This window comes from Necator americanus, chromosome III, assembly GCF_031761385.1.
Source record: "Necator americanus strain Aroian chromosome III, whole genome shotgun sequence".
Taxonomy (NCBI): Eukaryota; Metazoa; Nematoda; class Chromadorea; order Rhabditida; family Ancylostomatidae; genus Necator; species Necator americanus.
In genome coordinates, this window is record NC_087373.1 from 14,599,548 (window position 1) to 14,617,875 (window position 18,328).

Consider the following 18,328-nt stretch of genomic DNA (forward strand, 5'->3'; position numbering starts at 1 on the left):
TCACCTTAAGTTTGGGCAAAATTATTTATTATCATCATTAGTTGCTGTCATATTATTTTTGTTGGTTGACTTTACTCAGGTAGTAATTCTAAAAGGCATATATTACTTGCTAGGAGAAGGAAGACAATTCGTTTATTCTATTTTAAAAAGCCCTCAAAGGTTCACAGGAAATTGCTAGAAATTAAAGATTTTCCAAAATTAGACGTTTGGACTTCTAAGATGCGGTATAATGTATTGAATTCTTCATTACTAAATGTAGCAAAACGACAACTGACCGTTGTTTTGAGTTAACTTCTAATCAGTTGAATCTCCTTTAAAGGCATCATTCCACGAATCCGATGTGGTACGGGTTTCGGGTGGAGTATTCGTATACGGGATCATAGATTGTGGAGAGGGGGAGTGGGGTGATTCCGTCCATTTCTTTCTAATTACCGTAAAAAACGGCCCGGAAGATACGGCTTCGGGCGTTCTGGCGCACTATTTTCTACAAGAAGGTCGATTGGAGCGCGCCAGCCTTGTGCACGCGCCGCATCTTCCGGGCCGTTTTTTACGGCAATTAGGAAGAAATGGACGTAATCACCCCTCTCCATAGTCTCCCATCCCGTATACGAATTCTCCATCCGAAGTCCGTACCACCTCAGATTCGTGGGATGATGCCTTTAATACGCTCTGTAATACGTGACATACGACTTGGCAGGACACCTAGACATGATGGCGCGAAATTTAATTTCACTGGGGATCCATACCTACAATAATTTTTCTTGTTCTGACCCCAAGGATAAACACTATTTGTTGTCCTTTTTAGCCTCAGACGGTGTTCAAAACTCATGCGAATATAAGAGAAACTTTTCGATTTTTTAAACATCTTTTAGATGGGTTGAATTGGATTTTTTGAACTTTCAGAGTATAAGAGTCGTTGGAACCCTAACGAGGTCTTGTTTTTACCGAAAATGTCCAATTTGTTTCAGTAGTTGACGAATACAAATTAAGTATTTAGCCGAAGAAATTATTTCCGTCCAAACTTCCCCCTTTCCTATTTTGAACTTTCATTGTTTTCACTTCTATGGAAGATTATTTATTTATTTATCTAAATGTCTACGACGTGATTGGGAGAAAGGAAAAGTTTCTTGCAATTAGCGGCAATTTGTTGAGATGTGCTCATTGCTAGTTAACGACGTTTCCGTAGGTAGTATGCGTTATTCCTCCTCTACGAGTGGGCGGGTAGAAGGTCTACGCATTCTACACATAAATAACCTTTGGCTTCATTGACACCACATTTCTCTTTGTCGCAGCTGTTTTTTCTGTTTCCTCTCGAAGAAACCATTCATTCGGTTGCCTGGGTGGGCTCCGCGTTTCTAACACGTTCATTTTATGACCGTACTTAGCGTTTCCAATGCATTTTCACTTTAAATGTAATGAATTATTGAAAATATTGAATGAGAGGCGGATGTAAGCTTTTTGGAGGATTCAGAGTGATTGTTGATCATAGGGAGAGGTGAATGGATAATTGTAATCTGTGCCGATACCAGTCGATCTCTGAAAATCGGCTGGTGGATGATGGTTCATCCAGAATCATTACATTCGTGGTTATTTTTTTAAAAATCCTATACTCGTTTTTGACTGTACCACGCTTTCCTGCTTCCTTTTCGACTGCACAGCATCGACAAACAGATGGTGAATGTCTGTCCCCAAAAATGCAATGCTTTCTTCAGATACTTAACTTCTGTGGTTATTACGTGGTCACTAGGCTACCAAAGCGTGTGCAATGTGCTAGGTTAATAATATTGCGCTTGACGGCAGCGTTCTTTGCACAGTATACATATATAGGAAGTTTCCGAAATTAAATAGTGCAAGTCCTAGTAGAATCGGTAATTCTGCAACAGAAGAGGAAAAAGGCCCGGTCCGAATCTTTCTTCCAATTGTACCTCAAATTGATCTCTGTTATAAAATTTATACATGGATAGATTCGAGTGCGCGAGCTTTATCGTATGGAGAAAGTTAGAGCTCTTAAAACCTACCAATGAAAGAATTTTTGAAACAAATTACCTGCGGCTACACATTGCCAAAGCTGAGTCCGAGATAATTGCGCACCGAAGACAAATGATTTTTGACGTGAATATATTTCTCGAAAAGTAAAATCACAGTCACATATTCGTAATCTGCATATTATTGCGAACATTTTGGTATCTCCCACAGCTGTAGTGTCATAACTTTGAAAATGCTGAAAAATTGATTAAAGTAACACGCTTTAGGAACGATCGACATTAGTAGCTCAAAAAAATTTTTTTTTACAAAGTCTGCACGAAAACTATTTGTTTTTTGATGCCCTTGATTTTCTAGCTCAAGAGAATTTTCTGTTTTTTTTTGCAGCTAAAGTTACAACTTTAGTGCTCTACAATACTTATTGTGATTTCTGGCAGTTCGTCTTAAAAATCAGCTCTGCCTTCTGTCGACATAATGGAGAACAGTCTCTGTCTTATGAATCGTTTTTCTATAATATGTCTCCAGAATTAAGTCAAGGATCGGCAGTAGTAGTAAGTCAGATCCCCACTCTCATTGGCAGAACCTTCGATTCAAGTGTTTCCAAGAATTTTCAAAACTTTCTAAGAATGGAGTACACTATCTCTAAGAAATTCGTTCCGTTAGAAGTTTTTTGTGGTTATTTTATTCTTTCCAAATGTGGTTATGAATGCGGTATCACCGCCATAACTCGACGTGTGAAGACATCTGGTGGGTCGGCGTGTCTAGACGACGATAACCTTCCACTGATGCTGAAGAAGTATGTGATGAAAATTTGAATGACATCGAAGTTAGTTTTAATCGACACCATTCGATAGATCTCCTCCTCCTGAAAAAAATTATCCATTGATATTTGAAGAAATTTCCGATAAACTGCAGAAAAATGAACTATTTGTAAAATCACATGAAAAGTTTTCATCTTTGCAGGTTCAAAACTGATCGCAGCTAAGACACATCACTGAAAAAATTGTAACCATAAATTGGAATCATAGGACAGAGATTGTTCCCTATCGCGTTGTGTCAACAGAAGGCAAATCCTATTTTTTTTTAGCGATTTACGAACTGCCAAAAATCACGCTAGGTGGTGTAAAACACCAAAGTTGTAGCATTCGCTGCAAATAAAAACAAGAAATTCTATTGAGCTGAAAATAGAGAGACAAGCGTATCCTACAACAAGCAGTTTTCTCACAGATTCTCTAAGGAAATGATTCTTAAGCTACTAATGTCGATCGTTCCTAAAGCGTGTTACTTTAGTCAATTTTTCAAGGTTATGATATCACAGCTATGAGAGATACCAAAATGTTCGCAGTAATACGTAGATTACGAATATGTGACTATGATTTTACTTTTCGAGACATATATTCACGTCAAAAATCATTTGTCCTTGCTGCGAATGTGTAGCCACAGGTAATTTTTTCAAAAAGTATTTTAATGTTAGGTTTCAAGAGTTCTAACTATATTCAGTCGATAGAGTTCGCACACACGAATCTACTGGTACATAGATTTTATAATCTTTTTTAATATAATATAAAGGAGATCAGTTCGAGATGAAATTGGAAAGAAAAAATTCGGATTACATATCCGTGTCTTTTTCGTCATCTGTCGAAGAATTAGCGATTCTCCGGTATGTACGTTGTAATGCCTTACTGTAATCACTACAAGGAGAGGTGGCGGCTGACTTCTGACTTATTTATAAACACGGACCAAATTAGTCATCCCTTTCCATCTTAGGACCATTGACTCTTGTCCAACCTTTTTTTGATCCTGGTTCGGAGTTACAACTAGCATTGTATGGACGAGCCGCATACTACGTCATATCTTGGAGAAGCTTTTCTTCTGGAGCGAAAAGAATGTTGTCCACGTCGTCGTTGACTACGCATATGTATCTGTTTGTCAACCATAAAAGTGGAGAGAAAATGACTGGATGGATACGCGGTCGTTGAGCGACGTGTTCCATTCATAAAGGATGAGCACGCATAGGTCTTACGGAATTCAGCTACGACGGCACGTCTCTGTGACACCGACAACAGAAAAACGACTTGTAACCGATTTAGATTTCTCTCCGTCGCTGATCCGTGATCACCTCATTGATGTACATCGACTACTTTTTCTACTATAAATGAATGTTCACAAGTTTGTTCTGCATCCAATCCATAACTTTTTTTACAAACTCGTCTCTATTTTCATTTCATGTACGCCTCGTGTTTTTCGCTTGTTCTTTGAATTTAAAAATTGAGGATACAAAGAATTTCCAGCACATTCCGCAGAGGATTTATTCCATGTGAATCTCGTTTTCAGCAATGAGGTGAGTATACGGGGCCTGTGAAGGCATACTATTTATTCAGATTCTCGAATAATTCAAATGTTTTGACGTGATTCTACGAAATGCGATCGTCTTCATATTTGCGTTTTTTTTAGCTCTTCTTAGCAATAAATGCAGTATACAGTGTGTCCGTAAAATTCCATTCGGGTTTCAAGCCCCCATAAGTTTTAAACAAAGCAGGAGAGAGCCATGTGTATTAAATAGCATTGAAGAACATTTCTTAAAGGTTACGTATCATCTGGTGTAGTTACTGTAATTCAATGTGACTTCCGTTGTTGTCGAAACACATGTCAACGAGACTGTAGTTTCGGTCATACATGACTTGACCTACTTGACTTAAAGGCATCACCCCACGAATCTGAGGTGGTGCAGATTTCAGGTGGAGTACTCGTATAGAGGATGGGAGACTACGGAGAGGAGGGTGATTCCGTCCGGCTTGGAAGATACGGCTTCATTCGTTTTGGCGCACCATTTTGTACAAGAGGTTCGATTGGAGCGCGCCAGTCTTGTGCGGCGCCGCATCTTCCGGGCCGTTTTTTACGGCAATTAGGAAGAAATGGACGGAATCACCCCCTTCTCCGTAGTCTCCCATCCTGTATACGAATACTCCACCTGAAATCTGTACCACCTCAGATTCGTGGGGTGATGCCTTTAATCGTTTGACTTAATTGACGTGCTGGTGTTATCGCTAGACGAGGTTGCCGAGAAGTATCATCGTTGCCGGTAAACTCTGTTCAAACTTTCTTGATCTATAACAAGAGCTTCATAGAATCTATCCGTTCGTCACTGTTTCACGTCCTGCGAGATTCGTCATTTCGCGGCCTACCGACACTGAGTACCTCAGATTGACAACATCCGGGAGTTGAGCGTAACGAAACGGAGACTTGTTATCAAAGAGTCCGCGCTCCCTCGACGTAACTGACCAGAGAAAGTTTGGACAGAGCTGACGGGGGTTCGGATTTGACAGTGTTTTGGAGAGCGGGATCTTTTTTCAGTGTCTGGGTAACTTCCGCCGTATAAGTGTGCAAATTATGTAGGCCATACGTGCCCACAGCGGATACTCAAATGTCTGATCGCATTTATTGTAAGTAGGGCCATTGTGAGCGGGAAGCAATCAGGCTCGCGCCGGCTGTACACGACCTCCCACATGATTAAGAACGTAAGATGTAAGAAATTCAATTGATCCACTTATTCTCTTCTTCGTCGACTTAATATCGTCGATTGGTGCACTGTACACTTGTTTTTCGACCTAACCACAGAGATAAATGACTTGAGGTATCCGAGGATTGCGCTAGCCCCGCCATTCATCCATCCACCCATTCCAGCCCGCTCATGTTGAGGTACTGTAATTAGAAGAAAAAAAAAAGAGAAAATTTTTGCAAATCAGAAAAGCACCATCCTATTTGAAGATGACATTTTTACGTTTATCTTGATTTTGTAGAACTAGATACTATTCCAATATATCTCAGGATAGTTGTATGAGGTCACAGTTCCCTCTTCACGGGAAAAAACGGATCATAACTTTTTCATGCGCTCGAACATGCCAAACTTCCGCTCCAATCTTCTCAGACTTTACCGAGATGCTCTTCAATGTTGTGGAATTAACATGGTTCTAGTTACGGTTTTAGTTTTCTAAAAGAATTGTAGAGATTTTTGAAAGGGATAATTTTGAAATCTAGCTACGCTTTTACGGACCTACTATATATTCTAGCTTTCGATTCCGGAAAAAACGACCCCAACAAGCCTTGGTTCAGATCATTGGAGATTTTCTTTGCTTAACTTAAAGGCATTTACATACTTATTTGTTCATTTATTATTCACGTACACCAGTGGTGCAACAGAGGAAAGAAACCATACTTTGTTTCAGTCAGAATATCATTTTAAAAAAAATTATGGGGTGTGGGGAATTATATGCGAGAAATTCCCTCAATTTTTATCTTCTGATAATTTTTTTTATGATTTTAAGCTAATCCCTAGCGCAGCAATCGGTTTAACCAATAACTCATGATAGGCGTTTCTTCCTGGGATTCCCTTCTGGAACGGCATCATTGTGAAATGCGAGTGACTCGTAAGGTGTTGTGGGAGCCGTCACAGCCCGTTCTTATCCGTAACTGGCGTTAAAAGATGCATGGAATACGTACATAGGTGCTCCTATAATATGAGGATCTCTTGTTTCTTTCCATGGTTCCGGTAAGAAACATGTCAATGTAGCGACAAGCACGCATAACTGTCCCATGAAAATATTTCTAAGTTTTCCAGAAAAAAACCTATGGACTTGAAATTACATACGAAATTATAAAAATTCTAGGAATTCCCTCAGCCTTGGCTTTATATACTGTCTCACACCACATAATCCAATATTCGACGTTGCTTTTCACAACCGTCACTCGACCAAGCCTAACATTCCTAGTTAGTTTTCATTAGGATATTCTTGGATTTGTGCCTGGTTTTGAGCAGAACTCGTAGATTCAGTGGAAACAACGAAATTAGCATCCAATAGGCTAGTCCGATCACTTTTACACAATCGATTAGGTCTTCAGTACTGATATAGACAACGGCGAAAAAAAATCATTGGGTTGAAGCGATCACTGTCAAATTCTCACAAAACTCACCGCAAAATTCGATATTGTTTGTCTTGCTTGGTTTTATTTATCCATTAGGAAACATCCAGAAAAAGAACAGGGAGCAAAGAACAACAATTTTGGTCATTTTTGCAGATTCCTTCTTGGCGTGGCGGGTTAATCGGAGTCATTCTCCTACTGCAGAAGCGAGAAAGCACCAAACCAGAATACTATAGTAGAACCACGGTTACCAGGGCCCAGGCGACCAACCCAACTTTAAAGGAACCAGTCCGTCAAGAGCCAAAGCGAAGAGGTGTGAGGACCTCAAGCGGGAGGAGCTCACCTACTTTCACTGCCCTCGAGCAACTCACAACCATTAGGAGAGAATCAAGATAAATTTAGATACAATCCTTCTACACCATTATGTTTTTTTTCATGGATTTCGTCATTCGTTAACACCATTATGTTTTTCTGATGTTTTGCCGTAGCTTCGGAATATTTTAGATCATTAGGTAATTGTTTTACGATAAACAGCGATTCGTGGACGTCATATGGAGTTTCGGGCTACATCTTTGCAGCAAAGTAGTTTTAAGCCAATCTGAACCACTATAGGAACTCATAACCCAATCCCTTGTATATCAGTTTGCATGCTACTTTTTAAGTAAAACACAGATAACTTGTGTGTTTTCGTGTTTTTTTTTTCGGTGCATAGTGAGAATCCGGCTTTCTTTTTTTGTAAAAGCGACATATTTGTTTAAATGATTCGTTTCAGACGTTTTGGCAAGAAAGAGCCATGAGTTCTTTATGCTGTGAAGAAAACTGGAAATATGATGGGATATGATGGAATATAGAAAGAAGGATGGTGTATTTGTGTGCGATGTTACTCCTTTTAATGAAAAAAGTAAAATGGATAGTTTGAATTCCAAGAGAAAAGCGGCAAATTCACAAAACCTATTCCCGTAGGGGCTGATTTTATCGCACCGTCGCACCGACCGGAAGATTGAATGCAGTTAAGGAAAATCTGCCAGCAATGAGAAGTCATTGGTCGGTCGTTGTTTCTTGTGATCCATGGTACTTATGCTTTCCTAAAAGTGAGGTTGAGTAATACGACGGTCGATATATGCTTTTCTTGAGGAAACGACTCTGTTTCATTTCCATTTAGTATCCAATAAAGTGTCTCTTAGGTGATTTCCACGCGCAGTCCTGGTCATTCTTGGAGCTGGTTGCCCGGATGCATAGATTCTATAAATTTCAGCAATTCTATAAACCGTGTCCTTAACGATGCCCACTAGAGGCGGAATAAAAAAATCTATTCGTAGAGAACACAGCTAATTAAATGGTTCGAAAATTTTCCAGTCATCAAGCCGTTCGTCTCGGATCGTCGAACAGAGAACGAAAGCAACAACAGCAGCCATCACGACTTTTTGATTACTCAAGACCAGGTATGAGATTAAATTATGAAAATAATCAAAGTATTTTTTCTTTCAATCAAGAGCAATTAATTAGATTTTTTGTAGTCTACTTCTAGTCTACTTTCTCTTCTTCAATTTTTTCTTTGCTAAAGATGAAACTTTTCTAAAAAGCATATATGGCTTCCTCTAAAATAACCACTCCTCTAAAATAAATCAATTTGACTTTTTCTTTTAATTGAGAAAGGGACCACTCCTGGAAGCTCCTAGCGCATTTCTATGAATAAACATTGTTGTCGAATTTAGTACAGTGAGTAGTCTTTGTTTTATCGGCACCTGCTGCTCTTCTGGATAAACTGTGTTTGTTTCTAAACAGCAGTTGTGCATTTATACCGTTGAGAAAGGCTTCATATCCCCGTTGATACCTAGTGATGTCCATTTTCTAAGGATTTTCTAAAAACAGCGAAAAGTGGGCAGGAACTGGAAAGTTCTACGGGTTCGGAGTTGCAGCAAAGTAGTAGAATAACAGTAACAAACACATCCTGGAATGAATGGTTGAAGAAACGTCGGTGAGACGAGTTGCTGAGACAAGCAACGGTACGCACCAACCAGGAAGCTGATGGGAACTTGAAGGTTTCCTGAGGATGGCGCGTTAGATTCCATAACTAACCGTAAGAGTAACATTTGTTTTAATCTTTGAAATATGTGGTCAGAATGTTCAAACGGCCTTTACAACGTCAGTTTCGGATTTTGTCAAGGACGCGGAAATGTGTCCCAATTTGCATGGAATTGGTGCAGCGATGGTGCAGACGCAATGAGAAATAGTCGGGTTCCAAAATTGGTTTTATTACATAATGTTCTGTCACTTCGTTGGGATCTATTAAAAATATAAGAGGGTGAGGGAGAGGGAGGCTAGGGGCTCTGGAAGATGGACAGTTTAGGTCAAGCATGATAAATATTTAAAGTTGGACTCATATCCTTCACTGTTCCAATTCTATAACGCAGCACAATAGCTACATACATTTTCGATTCGATGGCAATAATAATTCTAAACCCGTTAGACTATGAATTCACCTCTTTTTGAAGAGCTTACGATGCTGAGAAGCTAAAACGTAGCTTTTTCATATGGCTGAAAGGTTCTACGAACCTTTTGTGAAATTTTAAGAACTACTTCACTTCGCAGTTAGGTCTGATCTTAAAGGAACCATTTGGGGGAACTTTTGTTCGATTTTGACTTTTCTACAGTTGTAAATGGGATTGGGATGTGGATAACTTGGTAAAATGAATAAAATTTGTTAAAAAATACAATACAATAATAAAATACATTAAAAAATATATATATATATAAATAAATATCACCTTGATCACCTTGACTCCCGTTGATCTTCGAACTGGTCGAGCGGGCGCCAGTGATTCTTCCATTTGTCCCGATCGCGTGCCAGAGTAGCCCAGTGGTTCCTCCTTTCGCGTGGGACAAGAAGAGACAAGAAGAGAAGATTTCTTCACGAAGTCCTTCAAAGAAAAATATCATATTTTTCTTTGAAGGACTTCGTGAAGAAATCTGACCATCGCGTCGGCGGTCTTCCTGGTGTGCGCTTAATATCTCACCCCAGGGAACCCAGTCGCTCACGACTCTGGTCCAACGGTTGTCATTAAAGCGCATCACGTGTCCGGCCCACCTTATTTTACTTTCCTTGGCAAACGCGGCGGCGTCTCTAATCTTCGATCGCTGACGTAGGAGAGAACTTCGAATCCCGTCTCTCACTTGCGTGAAACGGGATACTCCTAGCATCACTCTCTCAATTGCGAGTTCAATGACGCTCACCGCGTTTCCTTCCTGCTTGCGAAATGCCCAGGTTTCCGAAGCCTAGGTCAAAGCAGGAAGTACGGTGGTGTTAAAGAGGTGGGCACGGAGCCGGGTGTTCCTAGTCTTCTTCACTACATCCTCGATGCTCTTATACGCTCCCCAAACTGCTCGTCCCCTCCTGCCCAGCTCGGGGGTCAGGTCGTTTATCATGTTAAGTTCCCGACCCAGATAAACGTAGTTGGTGCATTCGGATATGTTCGTTCCGTTGAGCGTGAATGGGGCATCCGAGACCCATCCGTTCCGCATGAACATCGTCTTGTCTAGATTCAGCTGAAGACCGATGCATCCACATGTTTCGTCGAATTCGGTCAGCATTCGTTCCGCTTGGCTGATGCTAGGTGTTATCAGTACGATGTCATCAGCAAAGCGCAAATGGTGTAGCTGCCGACCGTCGACCTTCACTCCCATGTCGTCCCATTCCAACTTTCGCAATGCGTTCTCGAGGGTGGCTGTGAATATTTTGGGTGAGATTGTGTCACCCTGTCGAATCCCTCTCTTCACGTCAATGATGATATTCTTGTAGAATGGCGCAATTCCGGTCGTGAAGTTACTGTACAACTCTCGAAGTACCTTTATGTACTGAGTATGGACGCCTTGGTTATCCAAGGCTTCCACGACCGCTTCCGTCTCAACTGAGTCGAAGGCCTTCTTCAAGTCGATGAAGGTGAGACAGAGCCGCATCTTGTACTCTCGTGATACCTCGATGAGTTTCGAATGAGTGTGAATGTGGTCAATCGTGCTGAATCCTTTTCGGAACCCTGCTTGCTCGCATGGCTGTCCTTCATCCAGGACTTTTTCAATCTTATTAAGGATCACTCTTGTAAAAAGCTTGTAGATGACGGACAGTAGGCAGATTGGACGATAATTGCCGATGTCATGTGGATCTCCCTTTTTATACAACAACACGGTCTTGCTGGTCTTCCACTGTTTAGGAACCTTGCATTCCGACAGATAACGTGTAAAGAGCCTCGCAGGGTGTTGATGAGTACTGGCGGAAGGCCAGTACTCATCAACCCTTCAGGTGTTCTGGCCTTATTCTGTCGGGACCGGATGCCGTACAATTTCTTACCGACATGATAGCATGTCGTATTTCGGACGGGAGAACCTCTGGAATGACTTGTCCGTCTTCCCTCAGATGGTGAGGAGGCAAGTGGACTCGATGCAATGGTAGCTCCCTTTGGGTTCTGGAGAGCAGTCATCCTCGACTTGCGACTGGCGATTCTCGACGGGCATAGCGGATGCTTTTCCCCTCATCTGCAGCTTCAGCCAGCACTTCTGCTCTTTTCTCTTTAAGGTCTTCCTTTATCGCCTCTCTGCAAAGCCTTGCGAGCTCGGACGTGAGTTTTTGGTTCCCTGCGGCTCGTGCTGCTCCACACTGGCGTATCAGCTCAAGAGTTTCAAGAGACAGGCGTCTCTTGGTGGTTTGAAAACTCTCAGCCTTCTTCGCGCAGTCGTGAAGGTGTTCAACAAGCCGGTCATATTCCTCATCGATGTTGTCCATTGCGGAATCTTCCCATAAGCCGGCTAGCGTAGCGAAGAGATCCCAGTTGATGGTAGTCCTGGGATTTCTCTCTCTGAACTTGGCGGCTTTCTCTGCTCTCCTTGTGAAGGAAAATCTTCCTCGGAGGAGGCGATGGTCCGATCCCGTATATAACTTTGGTGCAACAACGACGTCCGTCAGGCAGAACCTTTTATTGACGATGATGTGGTCTATTTCATTACGGTACCCTCCACCGGGTGACTCCCACGTCCAGCGTAAAGAGGAGGGCTGCTGGGATTGCGAGTTCCCAAGGATGGTCTTAGTCGTCATGATGAACTCGGAGAGCCTCTCCCCTGATCATTCCATTGTAGGTCGTGGGTCCCGAGGTGAAATTCCTCCGGCGTTCTTCTTGGGCCAACTTTGACCTGATGTAGAAGTAAGATCATGTCTTCTACAAGGGTGACCTTGTAGGAGGCATGATCTTCTCGGTAGAACTTCTCCAGGTCCATATAGAAAGCTTCTACTTCTTCTTCTTTGTAGCTTGATGTTGGAGCGTAAGCGACGAAGATAGTCAAAGCTGGTGTTGGACCACATATTCTCATCCGCAGACGTCCGATTCGGGTCGTAAGTTGTTCGAAAGAGTCGATGTTCTTTGCCGTTTTCGTGTTGACGAAGACGCCAACTCCACCAACACCTCTACTGTCGCATGTTCCTAAGAACAGTTCTTCTCCAGTCTCATATACGGCGTTGAGAGGGTGACGTCGTCTCGTCTCGGTCAGTCCGATGACGTCGTACTTGATCTTCTTGGCTTGCATCATCAGATCTTCGATGGCCGCTTCCGATGCAAGCGTACGTGCGTTATAAGTACAGATCGCCATCCTAGTCCTTTTCCGTTTCGGTAGCCTACATGACTCCTGCAACCCCGTCCCACCTGGCGCTACCGTACCAGGCTTTCCACCGGAATCAGGAGACTCTTTTCTATTACTGTGTTTTGCGTAAAAATCTTAAAACCCATGGGCAGGTTGCAAGCCTCTAGTCCCATGAGTTTCTGGGAGAACTTTCGTTCTCCCGGAGTGTTCATGTGGAGCTTATTTGTTGGAGGCGACTGCAAACCGCCTCCCTTGCACCTCCCAGTCACTTGATTGCAGGCTTTTGGCCGGACCGACGTGCGGGATACAAGGATGTCATGAGTCAGGCTCAACAGAAGCAGGAGTCTATCTCCTGAATCCACTTGCGTCTCTGGGCAAACACAAGGTCGCTTTTGGTCCACGATTAGCCCCCCATCCGCCACCCGGGGACGCGCCACGTAGCCTCGCGACTAACCGGCTGTGATCCCTCTAGTGAGGGAGATCCGTGGATATAATTAAATATAAATACAATAATAAAATATATCAAAAAATACAACACAACAAATAAAATAAATAAAAAGTATAATACAATATTATATAATATATTTTTTATTTACTATAGTTATTTTATTTGTCATGATATATGTACCAAATAAAATAAATAAAAAGTGCAGTGTAATATATTTTTATTTACTATAATTATTTTATTTGTTACCATATATATAACAAATAAAATAATTATAATAAATAAAAATATAACATGAAAATATTACAACTATTCTCTCTATCTCTCCCTCTTGCCTCCCTACTCTACGTATAAAAAACAGATAAAAAAGATAAAAAACACCAAATTGATCAGCCTTTTCTACGAATTTTCTAATTGCAGTTTTTCCACCAGCACATATGTACGTAGTGATGAAATCAACTTAACGCACTTTCGTTCTGGTACCCAGGCAAGCGTAAAAAGTTGCTTTGTTAGGTAAACTGGACCATCTGACTCATTAGGTTTTTGAACTTACAGGTTGAAGTAATGGTTAGCTTAGGCCATAGAGGTAGAGTTTGAGGTTAAGCTTGGTTTTTTCTTAGCGATAATTGCAATCTACGTAGCAAGCGCTATTTGGTTCTGGAGAGCCCAACAGAAACTCCGGAACCTTTTTCTGCCTTCAACTACTTCTGTTACAGAAGTTCGATCCCCAAGAGAATCACAAACAAGCTTCAATGACAATTTTAGGTTAAACCTTCGTAGTCATGAGGATTGAGATAGAAATAAGTACAAAAGAGCAAAAAACTGCCGATGCTTTTGTAATATGCATGTGATAGCATACGGGCGGAACTACATATCGCCAAAAGTGTCTTTTCACAACATATTGAAGGTCACATGTCGCATTTAGATGACATGAACGTTCTCTTTTAACATCTCAATCAACAACACTGCCATGAAAAATGAAATCGGAAATGTCCGAAATTTTAATAAAGTGAACACAGAAGGTGGGAAATGAATTGATGGACATTTGAACTGTTGCCTGCTCCGAACTCCAGCAAGCGTTTTGTTTGTCAGGGCGTTCCGCTTATTCGATTCTAATTTATTTTTAAACTTAAAATCCTCATTTTAGTTTGTTTTTCTTCAATAGAAAGTTGCTGGAGCCACTTTGAACAAATCCTGCCGTACTCGAATGTATTAATAGCTTGTTTGGGACGAATAGTTGTGTTGATGCTCTATTTCAGTGATGCCCTGAAAAAATTTGCGGACACCCTTGCTGGGAACATACAAAATGGTGACCTTGGTTATATAATCCTTAAATTGGTGTTTAGTGAAGGGATAACGCATCACCGATTTCCTGAATTGAACGTTCCTAGCACAGCTTGCCTCTAGCGCAGAGTTTACGAGTTTTTTTTCGAAGAAACTATTTCCGATTATGAAGCCTTTCTTACTGTACCTCTCAATGAGGAAAAAGAGCGCTATATGAGTTGTATTTTTTGATTTTTATGGACAATTGCAGCCCTACAAGGCGGGTAACGTTTACTGATTTATCGATTCTGGATAGTAAAACTGAAAACTAAAAACAGATCAATAACTAAGGTCTGAAGTTAATTTTCAAGGTTTGAATGTGAGCATATAACCAGTACTATATACCCGTAATTTCAAGTCCTCTAGTCCATACTGGATGCGCTGGCAGTTCCCGGCTATCAGCACTTAAAGGCATCACCCCACGAATCACGATGAGGTACGGGTTTCGGGTGGAGTTTTCGTATACGGGATCGTAGTTTATGGAGAGGGGGTGATCCCGTCCATTTCTTCCTAATTGCCGTAAAAAACGGCCCGGAAGATACGGCTTCGGGCGTTCTGGCGCACTATTTTCTACAGGGAGCTCGACTGGAGCGCGCCAGCCTTGTGCGACGCCGCATCTTCCGAGCCGTTTTTTACGGCAATTAGGAAGAAGTGGACGTAATCACCCCTCTCCATAGTCTCCCATCCCGTATACGAATTCTCCTACTGAAATCCGTACCACCTCAGATTCGTGGGGTGATGCCTTTAATTAGATGAAAGTGACATGAACGCTGTTTGGACAGGAGATTTTCCTACTTTTAAGAGTTCGATTAAATATTGAAACCAATATCTTCTAAGTTGGTCTTGAAATGCCCTTGGGACCGCAATTTTTGACGACGACGAAAGTGCCAAAAGTCAAAGCCAGTACTGTAGCTGATCATTCATCCTTATTAATATTAGAGTTCAGACGGTTTATATACTCACATTCAAACCTCTGTGCATTTAAAAATTCGCAAGAACAGTTTCTTCGTAAAAGTTTTTAACCATTAGAACTGAAAAAAGGCTTCATTACGGAAAAAACGAGTGGAATCCGTCTTTGCTTCTAGAAAACAAAACATTCCATATGTATGGGAAAATTTTCTTCAGTTTCCATCTAAGTACGCAGTTTTGTAGTTCTACAAAATATTTGATTTCCGTCGTAATGGTACGAGAGTTGTTTTATCCACGATTTCAGAGATGAGCAGATGAACCGCACATAATTCTCGCATTCTTGAAAAATAGGTTTCTTCGTATATAAAGCTCTCTTCTCCAAGTTTTCATCCAACTTCTGAGCATCTTTTTTCTCTGACAAAATTTCGTGAATAATTTGAAGAAGTCTCAGGTGATGTGGAGACAGAACAGAAATCGAGAATTTTCTGAAATGTCCTACGTGAGTAGGATGCCAAGAACCTGTTTTAAATGGAATGGTAAGTTTTCTGGTTCGGATCGTTTACTCGTGAAGTTATTGGAGGCATTTGGGTGGAGCTCCAATGGTATCGGTGGTATCCAGTGGCAAAAGGACAGGATTTGGCAGTAGCGTGCAAATATAGGAGCGGAAACGCAGAACTCTCTTGCAATCTCCTCCTCAAGGGCTGTGCCATCCTTGGTAGAGACGGGTACTGGCTGTAGCTCCAATCGATAGGACGATAATCGATGGAGCGATGGAGACGTTGCTGACTGTCGTACACCGCGTCTGCTCTGATGGAAAGGAAAAGAGGAGGGGAACGGAGGGTGAGGTCAGGACATGAGTGCCAGAGAGGCTTCAACTGGGCTAAGCCTACGGACAGCGGCCTGTCTTCCTCGAACCCGCATTCGCGCATTTACCAGGGCCCACTACCTCGCTCCGGCTCCCTCTTAGAGGGTTTCGGGCTATCCTCATTCCCATGTGTTCCTACAGGGTCTCTTAAACTCTGCTTATTATGTGGCACATCAATGGCGACGGGTGATTTATCGTTACAGCATCAATAAAATAAAGGTGGTAAAAAGGCTACACAGCAACTGCGTCTAAATCTACGTACAATACAAATGGTATCACGAATACACATAATTTTTTATTCATTTATTCAGAGAAGATTCAAAAAAGAACGAGACGAGTTGGAAGTTATGAAAAATTCGAAGAAAAGATGTGAAGAAAACCAATAAAGGACACGATCCCAATAATAACAGCAGAAACTCGCTTTGCTCCTTCTCCGTATCTCCCCACCAATCTCAGCCTTAGCGCCCTCATCGACACGAGTAAATGCAAAAAACAAACGGTATCGAAAATCTCCATTTTATTAACTTGACACTCCATTTTAATGATCTGAAAAAAACAAGAACGGAAAAGAACTAAACATTCAATGTAATGAAGCCTTGTAGAGTGAAAAATTCTATTTCGAATAATGTATAACAGAAAACAAAATTTGGGGCTAGTTCTCAATTTCTATATACATTTTTCAATTTGGAGAAGAAAAATCAAACGATGGTTTAAAATGAGGCACGGAAGTGGTTGTAGTATGTCTTCCGGATGCGCACAACCGAGGAGCAGTTTTAGATGGTTTCGAACAACCACGGAATGCACGCGGAAGCGAAAGAAATTCAAATTTAAACGCAAATAGGTGATAATTCAAAAGACTGAAACAGATGATTCCCAAATGGAACCAAGAGCTCCGAGTACCGAGCGCCGGGCCTCATACACTGTGGACCGTGGAAAAGCCGCAGTGGGGAGAGGGGTCCCACCATCACGACGACTGTAGACATGCGCAGGCACGATACTAACGATGACTTCGTCGCGTCTGGGACTTTGAAACAATATTAAACACAAATAATTGCGCATGAAAACAAAAACTGAAAACTATTTTAAAAAAGACCAGGAAAAAAAGCTCCATCGTCTTATCGATGGTCGTCCCAGCAAGCTAAAAGGTGGATCAATGCTTCCAGAGCATAAAAGAACCAGTAATTTTGCTGACGACTAGTCGTATTTGGGAATCAGAGGTTTTAGCTCATCCAGAATTCGAACTAAAGAAGGATTTTTTTGTCTGTATGACTAACAAAATTGAATTACGTGAAGCGATTAATTGTTGAATTAATTATTCGAGAGAACAACCGCTTGCAGCCGTAGAAGTGATGAAGTCAACTTTACGTGCACATTACTTTGCTAGTACTTCTTCATTCTCGCAGATGTAAAGAGTTGCTCTGTCAGTTAAACCGAGGCCTCTCTTACTCCTAAGGATTTGAAGGTTTTACATGATGTGTTTTCAAATTCAGTCCCGAACTCTATCTACTCTTAAGAATGATCACCATATCGGACGTTTGTAAGGACACTTCTGGAATTTTTTTAATCTTCGCGCTGGAAGTTGACTAACACTATTCAATTAATTTACAAAAAGAAAAAAAAGAAAGTGTAGAAGTGATTTTGAGCAATTTTCACTGTGAGTTTTCCCATAGATAAAATCTTTTTTTCAATGGCAGCGGAGGTATTTTTTTTCGTAGACAAGTGAAATTGAGAAGAGTGCTATCCGCCGGGAAGATAGAAAAGATGGATTGCAGAAGGTGGCAGAGAGTATACTTAAGACCAAGAGAGCATCTCTTTTGATTTAAATCCCAAGAAATAAAAGAAATCCTGAACTCTGTATAATTTATGGGACGGTCCAATAATTTTGGGTAGTTGTAAAAAGGTTTTGCCTGCACAGTCACAGAAAGTTCGAATTCAAGCATAATTAATACGGAATAGAAGTGAATTGCACGTGGGAAAAAATTCGGCTACGACCCGTCTTTTCATATTAAACGAAGGCTCTCAACCTAATAAAACTGTTGTAAACGAACACTTTTTAAGGGAAAGTCAAAAGTTCCGCTCTTTTCTTTGATTTTTTTCCCCAGTGGCCATTAATTTATACGCTGGTCCCTGGCTACCACTAATTGCCGGTATTCCCACAGGTGTCTCCGAGCAATTTTTAGTGACTGGACTGGCATTAGTTATTGGGCAACAAATGTATAAAACCAACGTATACGAGACATTTTTCGCATGTCTATTCC

General features: G+C 41.3%; 4 protein-coding genes across 4 annotated transcripts; all 4 read right to left on the minus strand.

Annotated features, from left to right (window-relative positions):
• Nucleotides 1–10,179: 10,179 nt before the first annotated feature.
• Nucleotides 10,180–10,860, minus strand: RB195_009601 (uncharacterized protein; the record flags this gene model as incomplete). Its single annotated transcript, XM_064190220.1, has 1 exon — nt 10,180–10,860. One exon carries the CDS (start codon nt 10,858–10,860, stop codon nt 10,180–10,182), a length of 681 nt encoding a protein of 226 aa, XP_064047804.1.
• Nucleotides 10,180–11,262, minus strand: RB195_009602 (uncharacterized protein; the record flags this gene model as incomplete). The annotated part of the gene is made up of 2 exons (XM_064190221.1): nt 10,180–11,194; nt 11,249–11,262. The coding sequence occupies 2 exons, from the start codon at nt 11,260–11,262 to the stop codon at nt 10,180–10,182; spliced, it is 1,029 nt and encodes a 342-aa protein (XP_064047803.1).
• A 112-nt stretch (nt 11,263–11,374) lies between these two features.
• RB195_009603 (uncharacterized protein) lies at nt 11,375–11,680 on the minus strand (the record flags this gene model as incomplete). Its single annotated transcript, XM_064190222.1, has 1 exon — nt 11,375–11,680. The coding sequence occupies one exon, from the start codon at nt 11,678–11,680 to the stop codon at nt 11,375–11,377; it is 306 nt and encodes a 101-aa protein (XP_064047805.1).
• A 305-nt stretch (nt 11,681–11,985) lies between these two features.
• On the minus strand, nt 11,986–12,537 carry RB195_009604 (uncharacterized protein; the record flags this gene model as incomplete). Its single annotated transcript, XM_064190223.1, has 1 exon — nt 11,986–12,537. One exon carries the CDS (start codon nt 12,535–12,537, stop codon nt 11,986–11,988), a length of 552 nt encoding a protein of 183 aa, XP_064047806.1.
• Between the last annotated feature and the right edge of the window lie 5,791 nt (nt 12,538–18,328).